This window comes from Macaca thibetana, chromosome 8 (genome assembly GCF_024542745.1).
Source record: "Macaca thibetana thibetana isolate TM-01 chromosome 8, ASM2454274v1, whole genome shotgun sequence".
Taxonomy (NCBI): domain Eukaryota; kingdom Metazoa; phylum Chordata; class Mammalia; order Primates; family Cercopithecidae; genus Macaca; species Macaca thibetana.
The window spans coordinates 83,864,833-83,878,850 of NC_065585.1; the positions used below are offsets into that span (position 1 = coordinate 83,864,833).

The following is a 14,018-nucleotide window of genomic DNA, read 5'->3' on the forward strand; positions in this document are numbered from 1 at the left end:
ACTTTCAAATGGGAAAACTGATGGTAGCAGAAGATAAGTGACAAATCCAAGGCCACAGAGTTACCTTGCACATGGGACAATTGGAACTAGGTCTTCAGGCTCTACTACACCACGCTGTTTTCAGGGTGTGGAAACTGTCCCTAAAACTTCAAAATAACAACTAGGATTCACCACAACAGACAACTCCCGATCACACATCAACAGATGCTCCCCAATAGGCCTTCCCCCAACCACGAGCCTACTCATGGCCAGCATGGGCTCTGGATAGGTCAAGCATGAGCTTGTAAATCCCTGAAGAGACTCACTTTGGATAACTCATTTCTATGTCTTTAGATTTTTTTTCTCTTGTGAACTCATGAGATTAAACATTAACTGTGCCATACTGAACAGACATTTTCTAAGAGTGTGAGTGGGGTAGGATTTTAGGAAGCACTTTTATGCCACAGCAGTAACCACCAACTTTCTGAGATACCAAAAGGGTTGGAGGTAATGGTTCTGAAGATGCCTTGGAGCCTCACCACAGCTCTGAGGAGCAGAGAAGACTTCCGAGCTGAGGCTGCCCTCATCTACTTGGGTTCAAACCTGGTTCTGCCCCTTAACTGGCTGAGGGTCCTTGAGGAGGTTACTCAACTTTAGTCTCAGTTTCCTTGTCAGTTAAATAGGGATAAAAGCCATACTAATCTTAGACAACTCAAACAGATAAGCCATACAAAGCGCTTGGCACGCTGCCAGTATTATGTGCTCAGACTTTGTTGCTGCTACTTTTACAGAGAGAAATGCATACTTATTTACATCCTGCCTCATCCAGCTGAGATCTTGCTGCCGAGGTCTACTGGACTCACCAGGAAAGTGAGTCCTCAAGAGGCTGAATAACTTGCTCAAGGTCACACGAAGCTAGGACATAGAGCTGATCAGTAGCATTGTTGCCTGAACTAGTGATATGGAAAAACGCATATTCAGAATAAGGAAACAACATATGCAGATGTTAGTTTAATAGGAACTGTTAACAGAACTCCAAGCAATGAAATAAATTTAGGTTCAATATTCTTCAATTATCTATAATCAGTTTTTGGAAATAAAGGTAAGAAATATGATTCTAAGCTCATAGGCAGAAAAAATGGACCCAGCAACTGAGGTAATATTAAGCAAAAAATAATACATGAACTCCCCAGTCCTCCCTCCACTGTACGCAGTTAGTTGAAGGTGGGATCATATAACACTGACTACAATTATCTAACAGATACTGGTTAAAAACCAGTCCTCTACAATGTTCATAGCACCATTATTCACAACAGCCATCATAACCAGCCCAAGTGTCTGTCAACAGATGACTGGGACAAACGAAACGTGGCATATACACACAATGGAATACTATTCAGCCATAAACAGGAATGAAATTCTGATACCGTAACACAAATGAACCTTGAAAATACTAAGTGAAGTAAGCCAGGCACAGAAGGACAAATAATCTGTGATTCCCCTTAGGAGACATATAGGACAGACAAACTAATAGAAACAGAAAATAGAATGGTGATTGCCAGGGGCCAGGCAAGTTACTGTTTAATTGATACAGTATTTACATTTGGGATGATGGAAACATTTCAGGTACAGTATTTTGAGTGTAAATAATGCCAACGAATTGATCACTTATAAACGGTAAAAATGGTAAATGTTGTGTTGTGTATCTTACCATGTTAAAAAATAATCAGTCACCTAAACGTATGCTCTCCTGTAACTTGACACCACATTTCAAGAAAAATGGTAAGGCTGTGCAAAGGCAACAACTACACCATTTAAAAGTCTTAATAACAGAGCTGTCCCTCCATATCCACAGGAGTATGGTTCCAGGACACCCCTCAGACACCAAGATCCGCAGATGCTCAGGTCCCTCATTTGGCCCTCCAAATCTGCGAGTTCTGCATCTGCAGACGTGAAGGGCCGACTGCATGCATTTTTTAAAGAATAAAAAGGGAATTAAACTCTCCAGGTCCACCCTCTAATAACATACTTGTTACAGTGATGCTTCAGGTGTTTCTTGTAGCTGTCCTCCTGGAACAGGGCATCTGGGTTGCAGCTGGCCAGCCAGTCGGCATCCTGCACCACCGGCTGTGTGCTCTGGGCTTTCACCTTCTTTCCCTTCCTTCCCCTTGGCACAGGGGCTGATAAACCTAGAATCACCATAATAATAATAATAGAAGCCTTTTACATTCCAATTATAGTGTCAATGGCAGAGAGGCAGGGAATGCACGAGGCAGGGAAATATGGGGTGTATGTCACATCTCTTTATCAACAGTGTGTCACGAAGGATCCTGATGGCTTTGTGACCCTGTAGCACAAACAACATGGCGGAAACCTACCAGAATGGTTGACCAAGGCTCGAGTCTGGCCATCCGCTGTGGGTGTGATCAGATCCCAGATGAAGCTTTTGATATTCTCATCGCCTTTGTAATGATTAAGACAGTATACCAGGATGGTTCTGCAGATAGTTTCGACATCTTGCTCAGTGAGCTGGCGTTTATAGCGTCCGTGGGAAAGAATGTCTGTCCACCGTCCCCAACTGCAAAGCAAATATTCAGCATGCAGAGGTCTCTGTGAGTTTTGATTTACGGCTTTACTTTAACAGTCAGGTAGCAGTGTTGGGAAATCCTGGGTCAAAACTAGCAACAATTCACACTGGATGACAGGAAAGCAATCCAGGGTGCAAGAGTTAAAAATACTCCCTTACACAGCAAGCTGCCCCTCAGTTCACTGCTCCTAAGCACAGGAGTTGAACTGCCACAAGAATAACCCCCACAAAGCTAACCTTGGCTTTTCCAGGTACATGCAGGCTGCAACAGTGCAATTTTCAGGACATGAGTTCAACCGAGGGCCTGCAAATTACGGACTTTGCTTCATACTGTCATGATTAGTACATTTTGATGTTGACCAACCATCTGAGATAAAAGGCAACTCAAGATAAAAGGTGTGACTACCCCAAAATCAAGGATGTGATGCTGAGCAGTATATGGCTGCATCGACCCACCTCTAAGGGGATGCCACAGTCACTGGTGAAAGGTTCTGGAAAGTTCTGAGGTTCCTTTTGAAACGGGGAGTAATAACCCCAAGCATAAGAACCCTCACAGGCAAGATGTTCTGCCAACCCTCAGATCCTCATGAGAAATAAGTGGGAGAAAGGGCTATGGACAGAAAACAGAAGCAAACAGACAACATGCCATGGGGCCTGACTGCCTGTTTCGTGTTATAATCCCAGACTAAACAGTGCTGTGCTGTTTCATCTGGGAGCTGTGGGGTAAGACCACACAACAAATAGGTACGGGGGCAGGCAGCAGTAGGTGCTGTCTGAGCCATGTCTTCTCCCAGGCCACAGCAGACTGAGCCACCAAGGCAGTGCTCATGGTATGAACAGCCCCTCCGCTGCAGACTGAGAGTTGTGTCTGGAGCAGAGAGCAGCTCACATCCTCCCTCAGGCCCTGCTTCTCACCCTGACTTGGTCTCTTGTCACTCCCTGGTCCTCTCTGGCTCCTGTGAACTTCTTGAAGTTTCTCCAACCACAAGGCTAGCTCTCACTGATGGCCTTGGAACACACTGCTCTGTCTGCTGGGATCTTACTTCCCTTCCCTACCCAAATCCCAGCACTCCCTCTTACCCTGGCTGATTTGTGATATCCACCAAGTCACAGGCTGTGTGACTTTTTGTGGAATTCCTCCTTTCACTCCTCCTAACCCCAGAGGTAGGGAGACAACACTGGAGCTGTGTCTTAACAGTGAGCTGACAGGCTCTATGCTCCACAGCAGAATGCTTCCTTGTCACAGTCTGCACCACTTCTGCTTGCTCACCTGCCTGCCTGAGCCATGACTGTTTTGCTCAGAGCTCCACCCCAAGTGACTGAGAGGATCCTAGACAGTGACCAGCACATAGGTGTTCAGTACATAGTGACGACTATGGGAAGAGGGAAGGACCTGACTGAAAGACAATCTGTGCTAAGCACACTTCTTAGCTGTAGGAGTTATTTATGTGTTCCATTCCTAAAGTTACCCACAGAACTCTCAAATCGGATGACTGTGCTGAAACATGGCAGCAGGCGAGGGTAGCAAAAGGCTTTTGGGGGGCAGGGTGTGAGTCTCTGCCCCATGTAAGAAGAGACAAGAGAGGATGCCCAGCTTGCACAGATAATGAGGATGGACTTCTGATGAACAAGCATTTATCAGCACTATGTGTCTGCTCACACTGCACTACACACTGAGGGCACAAAGAAGGAGCCTCCATCCTCAAGGAGCTGCAAACAGAATCTAGCAAAAGAGGGAGGTGACTCAAAAATCGTAAACAACATGATGAGTGTGATGGGAAGTATAGGCCAGACTCGGTTGCAGAGCACAAGCTGATGCCTGCATCGGACACCCACAGAGAGCAGAAGGGAGGCAGGTCACCTCCCAGTGGAGGTGCACGTGGGGGGTCCTCTAGGCAGTGGGAAGAGCTTGTGCAAAGACACAGATGAGATGGAGCGTGGCACATTGAAGGAGATGAAGCCGTCTGTCCTAACAGAAGCTTGTACTGCCCATGGGAAAGAACCAACAGAAGACAAGGGCCTAGAAGAGCTCTGGATGCCATGTCAGCATATGTTTGTGTTTACTCTGAAACTAATGGTAATCCATTGGAAGAAATCATCCAAGACAGGACGTCATCAGATCTGTAGAAAGGTTACTCTAGTAGCAGTTTTTTTGTTTTGTTTTGTTTTTTTAACAGGAGTTGCCTATAGTCCCACAATCTGTTAGAGAACTCTTATTGACCGATTCAGATATTTACTGAGCACCCTGCCATTTGAAGTACTGCTTCGGGCGTCACAGTGATTCAGAGATAAATTAGACATGGATCCTGCCTTTCAGAAACTTGTAGTCCAGCAGGAAAAATACAACATTTTCACAAAGTTCAAATGACCATTCATGGTTCACATGAGTTGCAAGGAAGAATTTAACAAGTGAGATTATTGCCTTTGACAATTTTTTATAAGAGAAATATTAAAAGCTTACGACAGTCACAAATTTTATGCAAAGCTTGTAAAGTGAGAAAAGATTTTGTAATTTTGACACTTTGTTCTTATTAATAATCAACATGTAAATCTGGATCTGGCATAATTCCTTAAGGTACACACAAGCACCCTAACTTCAGGTGACCTCTGAATCCAGAAGCATCTGAACAACTTAGATTATGTCAACCAAATGGCTCCAAAGCCCTGTAAAGTTACTGCAGAAGCATTCATTTGACTGTGCAAAGGGGTGTCACACAAATTCGAACACAAATCTAGCTCTATACCAGTTGGGAATTCTAACTATCGTTAGAACAAAATTCCATCTTACGTAGTGAGTCCTACTTACCCATAGACAAGCAGATTCTTCTCCACCCTGAAACACTCACTCCTTGCATAGCCCTGTGACTTATCCTGGGGGCGCCGTGGCTTTGCGCAGGGCTTTTCTTCAGAATCACTTTCCAAGTCTGAGAACTCCATCAGCTCATCTTCCTTCACTGCACTGTAGAGCCTGGTCTGCTTTCTCACTCTTGGAGTATCAATAACCAGGTTGTTCTAACAAAAGAGGAGATACATTTGAAATTTCTGAAAGAGTGGCTCTTGGTTTAGATCAGATAGGTGTTTGAATGGGACTTCTTACTCACCCTCCCATTTAAGGCATCAATATCCAATTCAGCCTTCTTAGCCCACTTTTGCCAGAAATTTGGATCATCCAAGGAAATATCTGTCCTATTTCCAGATGCAACAAAACTGGCCTACAGAGAAAAAAGAAACACATTACTTTGAGAGGTTTTTCTCAGAAGTAGAATGTAAAGCAGCTTTTGTTTATTCATTTGCTCCAATATTGTGCGTTCCTCCACTTGTGCTAGACACTACAGTAGATGGGACTAGAATGACAGACGGGCCCTCAGGCAACTGATTGACCAGGAGCTGAGACCAAACCAAAGAATTACACTGCAGCATGATAAATGACAGGGAGCAAAGGTATAGACCAGTGCAAGTGATATACAGAGGAGGGGCCCCTAACCTGGTTCAGGCGGGGCATTGCTGGAAACTGAGAAGAAAAGGCTCTCCCATAAAATGATGCCTGAACCATTTTAAAACATTCATAAAACAGGAAAGCATGTGGACATGTTCACAGCAGAGCATGTGCAATGGCACAGAGGAGAGTAAAGGGGAAAAGGGTAGTCAGGGAAGAAGAGCCAGAGGTCGAGCTGGTGAGGGAGAGGGAAGCTAGGTGAAGCAGTGTCTTCCATGTGTTGTTAACAGAGTTTGAACTCTATCCCGAGGGAACCAGGGACTATTTGAAACTGGGAATAATCTCATTATGGACACAATCATATCTAGAGTCACAAGTTGGAAAGGTCATACCAATGCTTGGAGCATGGAGGTCAGAACACAGCAGAAGAGGCCACTGTAATAATTTACAGAAGAAATAACAAAATGGAGAAAAGAAGGTGGTTTAGAAACATATTCTTTAGGCCAGGCGTGGTGGCTCACGCCTATAATCCCAGCACTTTGGGAGGTCAAGGTGGGCAGATGGTTTGAGGTCAGGAGTTTGAGACCATCCTGGCTAACATGGTGAAACCCTGTCTCTACTAAAAATGCAAAAATTAGCCAGGCATGGTGGTGCAAGCCTGTAATGCCAGGTACTCGGGAAGCTGAGGCAAGAGAATCACTTGAACCCAGGAGGAAGAGGTTACAGTGAGTTGAGATTGCGCCACTGCACTCCCACTGCACTCCCACAAAGCAAGACTCTGTCAAAAAATAAAATAAAATAAAAACAAAAAAATTAAAAAAAAAAGAAACATATTCTTTAAAAGGTAAAATTCTTGGGAAGCCGAAGGTGGAAGGTGACTTGAGCCATGTGTTCAAGTCTAGCCTGGGCAACACAGTGAGACATCATCCCTAAAAATAAAAAAGGCAAAATTAATAGAGTCAGAATCTGGGTGTATGTGAAATATGAAAGAGGAAGCCAGGAAAAACCTCAGCATCCATTTCAGGCATCTGAATGATGTCAGTCAGGTGGACAAACAGAGATGGCGGTAGGGGGAGAGACAGGGATGGTAAATTTGGCGGTGAGCTCTGAGAAAATAATCTGACATAAAGCTGAAAGATGTAAGGGAGAAGATGTGGGTCTCAAAGCCCACAGGAGAAGAGCCTTTCCAGATTGGAGGAGCTGGGATAACTGGACAGCCACATGCAAAAGGAAGGTTGGACCCCTACCTCATACCATACACAAAACTCTATTCAAATGGAATCACAGACCAAAATGTAAGAGTTAAAAACTACGAATCTTGGAATCTAAGTTACGCTAGTGAATAACATTATGCTAACTGAATGAAGCCAGACACAAAAGATCATATACCACATGATTCCATTTATATGAACTGACCACTGTCCAGAGTAGGCAAATCTGTAGAAAACATAAATCTCTGTGAGCTTGGGTTTGACAATGCACTAAAACACAAGCGATAAAAGAAAAAGATGGTAAACTGGGCTTCATTAAAATTACACGCTATTAAGAAAAGAGTAGGAGAAAATATCTGCAATCATATTAATACAGAACTTTCATACAGAACATATTTTAAGTCTGAAATATTAATAACAAGAAACTCAAAAAATGAACAAAGAACTTGAATAGAATTTTTTCCAGAGATGATCTACATCTGGCCAATAAGCACATGAAAAGATGCTCAATATCATCAGAGAAATGCAAATAAAAACAAGAGTGGGATATGACCTCACACCCATTAGAACGGCAAAAACTAAAAACTCAGATAATAAAAAGTATTGGGGAGTATATGGAGTTCCATTTCCTCCATATCCTCATCTATACTTCTTACTATTTGACTTGGAAAGAAAATAGTACAGTCACTTTAGAAAACAGTCTGGCAGTTCCTCAAAGGGTCAAACATGAAGTTAACATAGGACCCAGCAATTCTACTCCTGGTATATACTCAAGAAAAATGAAAACAAGTCTATATAAAAACTTGTACACAAATATCCATAACAACATTCTTCATAATAACCAACAGTAAAAACAACCCAGATGTCCATTATCAACAAATAAATGTGGTATACCCATAAAATGGAATACTGTTCAGCAATAAAAATGAATTACTGATTCATACTACAATATGGATGAACCTGAAAAACATTATGCTAAGTGAATGAAGTCAGACACAAAAGATCATACATCATATGATTCCATTTATGTGTACAGAGAAGGCAAATCTGTAGAAAAATAAAGTAGATTCATGCTTTCCAGATATGGGAGACTAGTACGGATAGGAATAGGGAATGACTGCTAATGAGCATAAGGACCTTTCTGGCGTAATGGAAATGTTTCAAACTTAGATTGTGGTAGTATGTGCTCACGTCTGTAATATGGTAAAGGCACTGAATTGTACACTTAAGACAGGTTAACTGTATAGTCAGTTAATTACATTTCAGTAAAGCTGTTAAAAATAAAAGTACAGAGTGGGCCTTAGTGAGATGGCTAGAACAAAATGCAGGCAAAACCTCAGAACGGGCTCTCAGGTGGAACCATTGGATGTACTCAGTGGTGACCCTGGCCAGAGCAGCTCTGATAGAGAGGCAGGGAACGGGTGCAAGCTGGAAGCTGAAAAAGCTGAAAAATAAGTAGAAAGGGAGACAGTAGAGACAGCTGGAGTAGATTACGTTTGTGTGGATTTTAGCTCTGAAAAGAGTTTATGTATGGAGACAGAGTTAAAGGGGAAAATAGTGGACAGGTGTTTTTAAAGGAGTGAGTTGATCATTCTTACAGGCTGTTTCAGAAACCAGAATCTGGGGAGAGAAGGAAGATGCCAATGGAGCAGGATCTCAGAAGTGGAGAGGATGGAGTCAAGAACACAACTGAGGGATTAGCCTCAGGAGCTGGGAAGTAGATACAAGGATGACAAGGCGAGGGCAAATACCAGTGGCAGGTACACAGAAGAGAAACCAAAGCATAAAGAAAGCTTCATGTGCCAGGGGTTCCACAGGGAGTTAATGATTAATTTGATTAATTCCCAATGCATCTTGTAAGCACTTTTACAAGGTACTTTTCACATGAACTCTGTTATGTTTCTATGGAAAACCTGGCCTCTTCAGATCGATTCACACCTTAGCAAACGTGGAACCTTTCCCTTCCGACTCAATGGTAATGGTGTGGGTTCGACGTAGGAGGATCTGATCAATATCTTCTTCACAGAATTTAGACCCTTCATCCTCCTCATCCATGAGTGCACCATAGGCCCCTTTTCGTAGAAGATCCTCTATTTCTTTCTTGGAAAGCTGTTGTACCTGTTTTAGAGAAATATTTAAAATACTCAAAATAATTTAGAATTAAAAGATTTGTAGACTAAACAAATGCTGCATTTTTCTCAAAGAGAGTAAACCTAAATTATAACAAAGGAAAGTGTTACAAAAATACACTTAAAATATTGAGGTCGAAAAATAATCAAAAGCTGAGTAATTTTTTATAATTAGTTAAATAAAGAAAAGTGCCAGAATAAATGAATGGTTTGGGCAAGGGTGGTTTTACCCCATTGGTAGCATTTTCTCTTCCACTCATAGACTGTAGCACAGCTTTATCCAGCCCCAGCTTCAAACTAGCCTTGTCAAACATTTCCCTTTCATAGGAATTTCTTGTAATCAGCCTGTAGATTTTCACAGATTTGCTCTGTCCTATTCTATGACATCTAGCCTGAGCCTGGAAGAAAAATGAAATTAATAGTTACTGCAATGAACTGAATGTTTGTGTCTCCCCACCAAATTCATATGCTGAAACCCTCATTCCAATTGTGATGATATTTGGAGGTGGAGCCTTAGGGAAGTAATTAGGTCATGAGGGTGGAGTCCTCACGAACGGGATTAGTGTTCATATAAAGAGACAAGAGAGCTGGCTCTCGTTAAGCTGGGTGAGGACACAGCAAGATGATGACTGTCCGTAAACCAGGAAGAGGGCCCTCACCAAGAACCTGACTCTGCTGGCACTCTCGTCTTGGACCTCCAACCTCCAGAACTGTGAGAAATAAATGTCTGCTGTTTAAGCCAACCAATTTATGGTATTTTGTTAAGGAGACCTGAGCTAAGACGGCTACCAACGAATGACAAGACTCAACTGCCAGTTATAAGACCCTATCTATGTGCCAATAAATAGAGGTGCCATTTAGAAGAAGGTTAAAACTAAAAAGTTTCTTCTCACATTATTAATCAATAAGTTACTAGTTGGTTACTTGCTCTGAGTCATAGGACACAGCCTGAGTGACAACGCAACATTAATTTATGGGTCTGACTGGGACTCTCTGTCATAGTAAGCAGAATGACTTCTTTTTTAAAGGCATCAGGACTTTCTTGTGCATTTACCTGGAGGTCATTTTGGGGATTCCAGTCTGAATCAAAGATGATGCAGGTATCAGCAGCAGTGAGGTTAATGCCTAAACCTCCTGCCCTTGTACACAGGAGGAAAACAAACCTATCAGAATCAGGTTTGGAGAATCTGTCGATAGCTGCCTGGCGGAGGTTGCCTCTTACTCGGCCGTCAATCCTTTCATATGGGTACCTAGAAATCATCAGTGTGAACAAGGAGGCCTGACACACAGCGACAACATACTTGCTCCTTTTTTAAAATTTTTATTACAATATGGAATATATATTTAAAAGACTAATATGACTTAACAGAGCTAATCTCAGAGCAAACAGGGTTTATTGGAGTTTTTTATATAATTGATTGAATGATCAACGATTAAATTTTATTTTACTTCCTCTCCAGGGAAATAGCTAAATTCTAAAAACAGCTGACATCTATAACAGTAAGATAACAAATAATTTCAATTTTAAGTAAGAAATATTCTCCCTTACTCAAATAAAGGCAATGGGGAAATAAAATTGCCTAAAAAAGTATGCAATGTCCTCCTGTAGTCATCATATAAAATAATCATGTACATCTATAGTTTTAAAAATGACATGTGATACATTTTCCCCATTCTATCCCCTTTATCATAGATACCACTTTTAGTGGACTGCTTGGAACCCTGTGAAGGTAATTTTAGATTTCCTTTTTATTATTCTGATATGGTGGCCCTCACCGTCTTTGAATGAGGTAGTCTTCCAGTATGTCCAAGCAGCGCACCATCTGGGAAAAGATAAGCACCCTGTGGCCACCAGCCTTCAGTTTTGGCAGCAGCTTGTCAATCAGCACTAGCTTGCCAGCAGCCTGGATCATTGCCTGGAGCTGAAAATCTGGAGACTCTGCATTGTGTGTTTCTTTAAACTCTTCCAAAATTTTCTCTTCAGCACCTGCAGAGATTGGACAGCATAACGTGAATACTGTAAAAGGTTTTTATTACTAAAAACAATGAACTTGCTTTCAAAACCCATTGCAAACTGTAGGAACCAGAACACCAAACTCCTGCTTATGAACAAGAATCCATCCACTTACTCATACTTGGGTCTATACAAAACTGTGGATGCACAAAAGGGATAAAAGTTTTAAGCATGACACATTGAGGCATTTAGGGGGAAAACCACATTTTTCAACAAACAAATGTTTGCTGTCTGTAAAAACGGAATTTCAACAACAGACTGTCAAGCCAGAAGTGGCAGAAACAAGCCAAGGGCCAGATACCTACAAAAAATTTGGAACCTAAATTGCTAAAGAAATGAAGAAATGTTTACTAGCTGAACATAAACACAAACAACAAAATCTGTTCCGAAATGAAAAAACAAAGGAATAGAGTCCTAACAATTACAGCGTAAGAGCAGTAGTAGTTTGGGTCTACAATTGCATATTAATATAGGCAAAGGAACTACAAAAAGAGGAATTTACTTCCAGGATAATTTCTTGGAATATCTGTTGGGGACCTAAGCATACATCTATTGTAATCTCTAAATCTCCCTCCACATTCATTCTCATCTGGTGATTTTTCCTAAGATACAAAATTCTATCTTGAACTATCTAAACCTTTTAAAATTAAAAACAAATAAACTTTTAAGTGTTTGACACAAGACTTCTATGCTTACACCCTTCTTTTCTCCCTCATAGCCCCACATGGATTTTTGCTGGTCCAAAGACTTGGGTACATTGGCAAGAGGCCTCAAGAAGATGACATCTTCCTAAGGAAAGATGCCCCACCACATCCCTGCCTGACACACGCTTATTCAGGAAGCAGCAGGCTAAGCTTCCTTCAACTGCTTAGGTGGCTTAACTAGAATTACACAGCATTGGTCTGGCCTCCTCCTGCCTCTGGGGTTAATGAGGACATAGCTGTTGTGTTCAGCTCCTTTCTCTGAGGGTGGAGGATGTGTTCAACTATTCTTTAAAAAATACACACACACATATTCATCTTAATGGGATTGTCTCCTGGACTTTAATTGTGCCAGAAACTTAAAACTACCTTCCTACCACTAGTTTTTAATATGTGAACTAACTATACACAAGATGGGGATATATAAATCTCACAGAGGCTTTAAAGGTTGGGTTAGTGGGACAGGCCACCACAGCCTCTCACATGGTACTGCTGCAACAAGCACAGATGTAACAAAACTGCAATCCTATCTGTACTTTAAGGTTGTATGTAGAAATTACCTTATGGCACGGTCAAATGCAGAAATACAGCTTGTTAATTATTAATCAACAAATAATTTACTGAGAACAGATTAAAGTCACTTAATGTCTTCCCAAGCACTAAGGCCTTCCACAAAATACACTGACTTCCTACGAAGGGGGCCTGGTCCTCACACCTTTTTTAAAGTGAATGAAAAGGTAATATTCACAATTTTTCTTTATGGAAAATAAATGTAAGAGTAAAGAGCAAAATGCTGTTTAAGAGCATTAGCAAGAATGTTCTTGAATAAAGTTAAATATTTTTTAAAACATGAAATTTAGAAACCCAGGTTCTAGATTCAGGACAAGCCCCTCAAGAGACAGGGGAAACAGATTTAAGTGCACATGTTACATTAGGTCTCTTTCGAGTGTGTTCTTGTACAATATACCATAAGCTCTGAAATTCAGAAATAAATTTTACTCTTACGTTATCTGGTCAACTATGTTTTGTCCATACTAAGTTAAAATCCACAATAATATAAATATAGTATTTTAGCCATTTAAAACAAATTAATGGCCAATGAATATTTTTCAAAAAGAAAATAATCATTTTGACAAAATAAACATCAGATATGTTTGAGTTTCAGTTAAAAATTTTTTAATATAAATAATTCGGTCAAATTTGCAGAGAAATTTAATTTTAAATTTATTCGGAGATTAAAAAATAATTTTTGCCTTTTTTATACCACCAAAAAGAATAGTCCAAAAAAAAATCCATTCTTTCTTACCTGACAAAAGCTACTGCTGAATTAATTAATTCAGCTCTTTGTTATGAATTCAGGTTCTTACAACTGGCAGCCAGTTTATACTAATAATATTTCATTCAAAAATAGTATCAGCAAACATCTTTCCTATACGATTGTCTTGACATTTTATTGTCGCAACATTGAAGGAAAGAGGGTGGGAAGAGTGTTGCGGAGGAAGGCAACTGCTACCTTCTGACATCATAGCTAAATTTTCAAGATTACCAATTAACGTTTGATACCCAATTTGTAAACATCAATCCAAAAATTAACTGGAAATGGGTTATGACAACCCAAAACACTTTGTTGGTTCCATCCTAAATTAATGTACGGCTGGTACTACATTGGAAAGTGTGTATATCAAAGACAACTTGAAACAAGTGTGCACTCACTTACAGCTTGAAGTCTTTTCACTTCAACAGATGGTCACTGTCGGGACAGTAACTGCAATGTCCTCTAGCTATATAAAAGCCACGAACAAACAAGAAAATATTTTGTTCTTGACGATTACCAGAAAAAAACAAGTTACTATTTTCTCTCTGAAATTCACTCCATCACGTAAGCCTCATTCTTGTTTTCTTTTTGCCCACTCTTCTCTACACGCCCCCTGCCTCAAACAATAACCAGCAATGACTCTTAA

General features: G+C 40.9%; 1 protein-coding gene across 8 annotated transcripts in view; it reads right to left on the bottom strand.

The window, feature by feature from the left end:
• Positions 1 to 14,018, bottom strand: part of CHD7 (chromodomain helicase DNA binding protein 7) — a 192,035-nt gene that overhangs the window by 24,676 nt on the left and 153,341 nt on the right. For all 8 annotated transcript variants that reach the window (XM_050802155.1, XM_050802156.1, XM_050802151.1 and 5 more), the window contains 8 exons: positions 11,119 to 11,329; positions 10,397 to 10,592; positions 9,573 to 9,740; positions 9,152 to 9,331; positions 5,668 to 5,778; positions 5,373 to 5,578; positions 2,358 to 2,557; positions 2,009 to 2,168 (listed from right to left, as the gene is read on the bottom strand). In XM_050802155.1, coding sequence (XP_050658112.1) covers positions 2,009 to 2,168; positions 2,358 to 2,557; positions 5,373 to 5,578; positions 5,668 to 5,778; positions 9,152 to 9,331; positions 9,573 to 9,740; positions 10,397 to 10,592; positions 11,119 to 11,329 — 1,432 coding nt within the window. The remainder of the gene's footprint in view (positions 1 to 2,008; positions 2,169 to 2,357; positions 2,558 to 5,372; positions 5,579 to 5,667; positions 5,779 to 9,151; positions 9,332 to 9,572; positions 9,741 to 10,396; positions 10,593 to 11,118; positions 11,330 to 14,018) is intronic.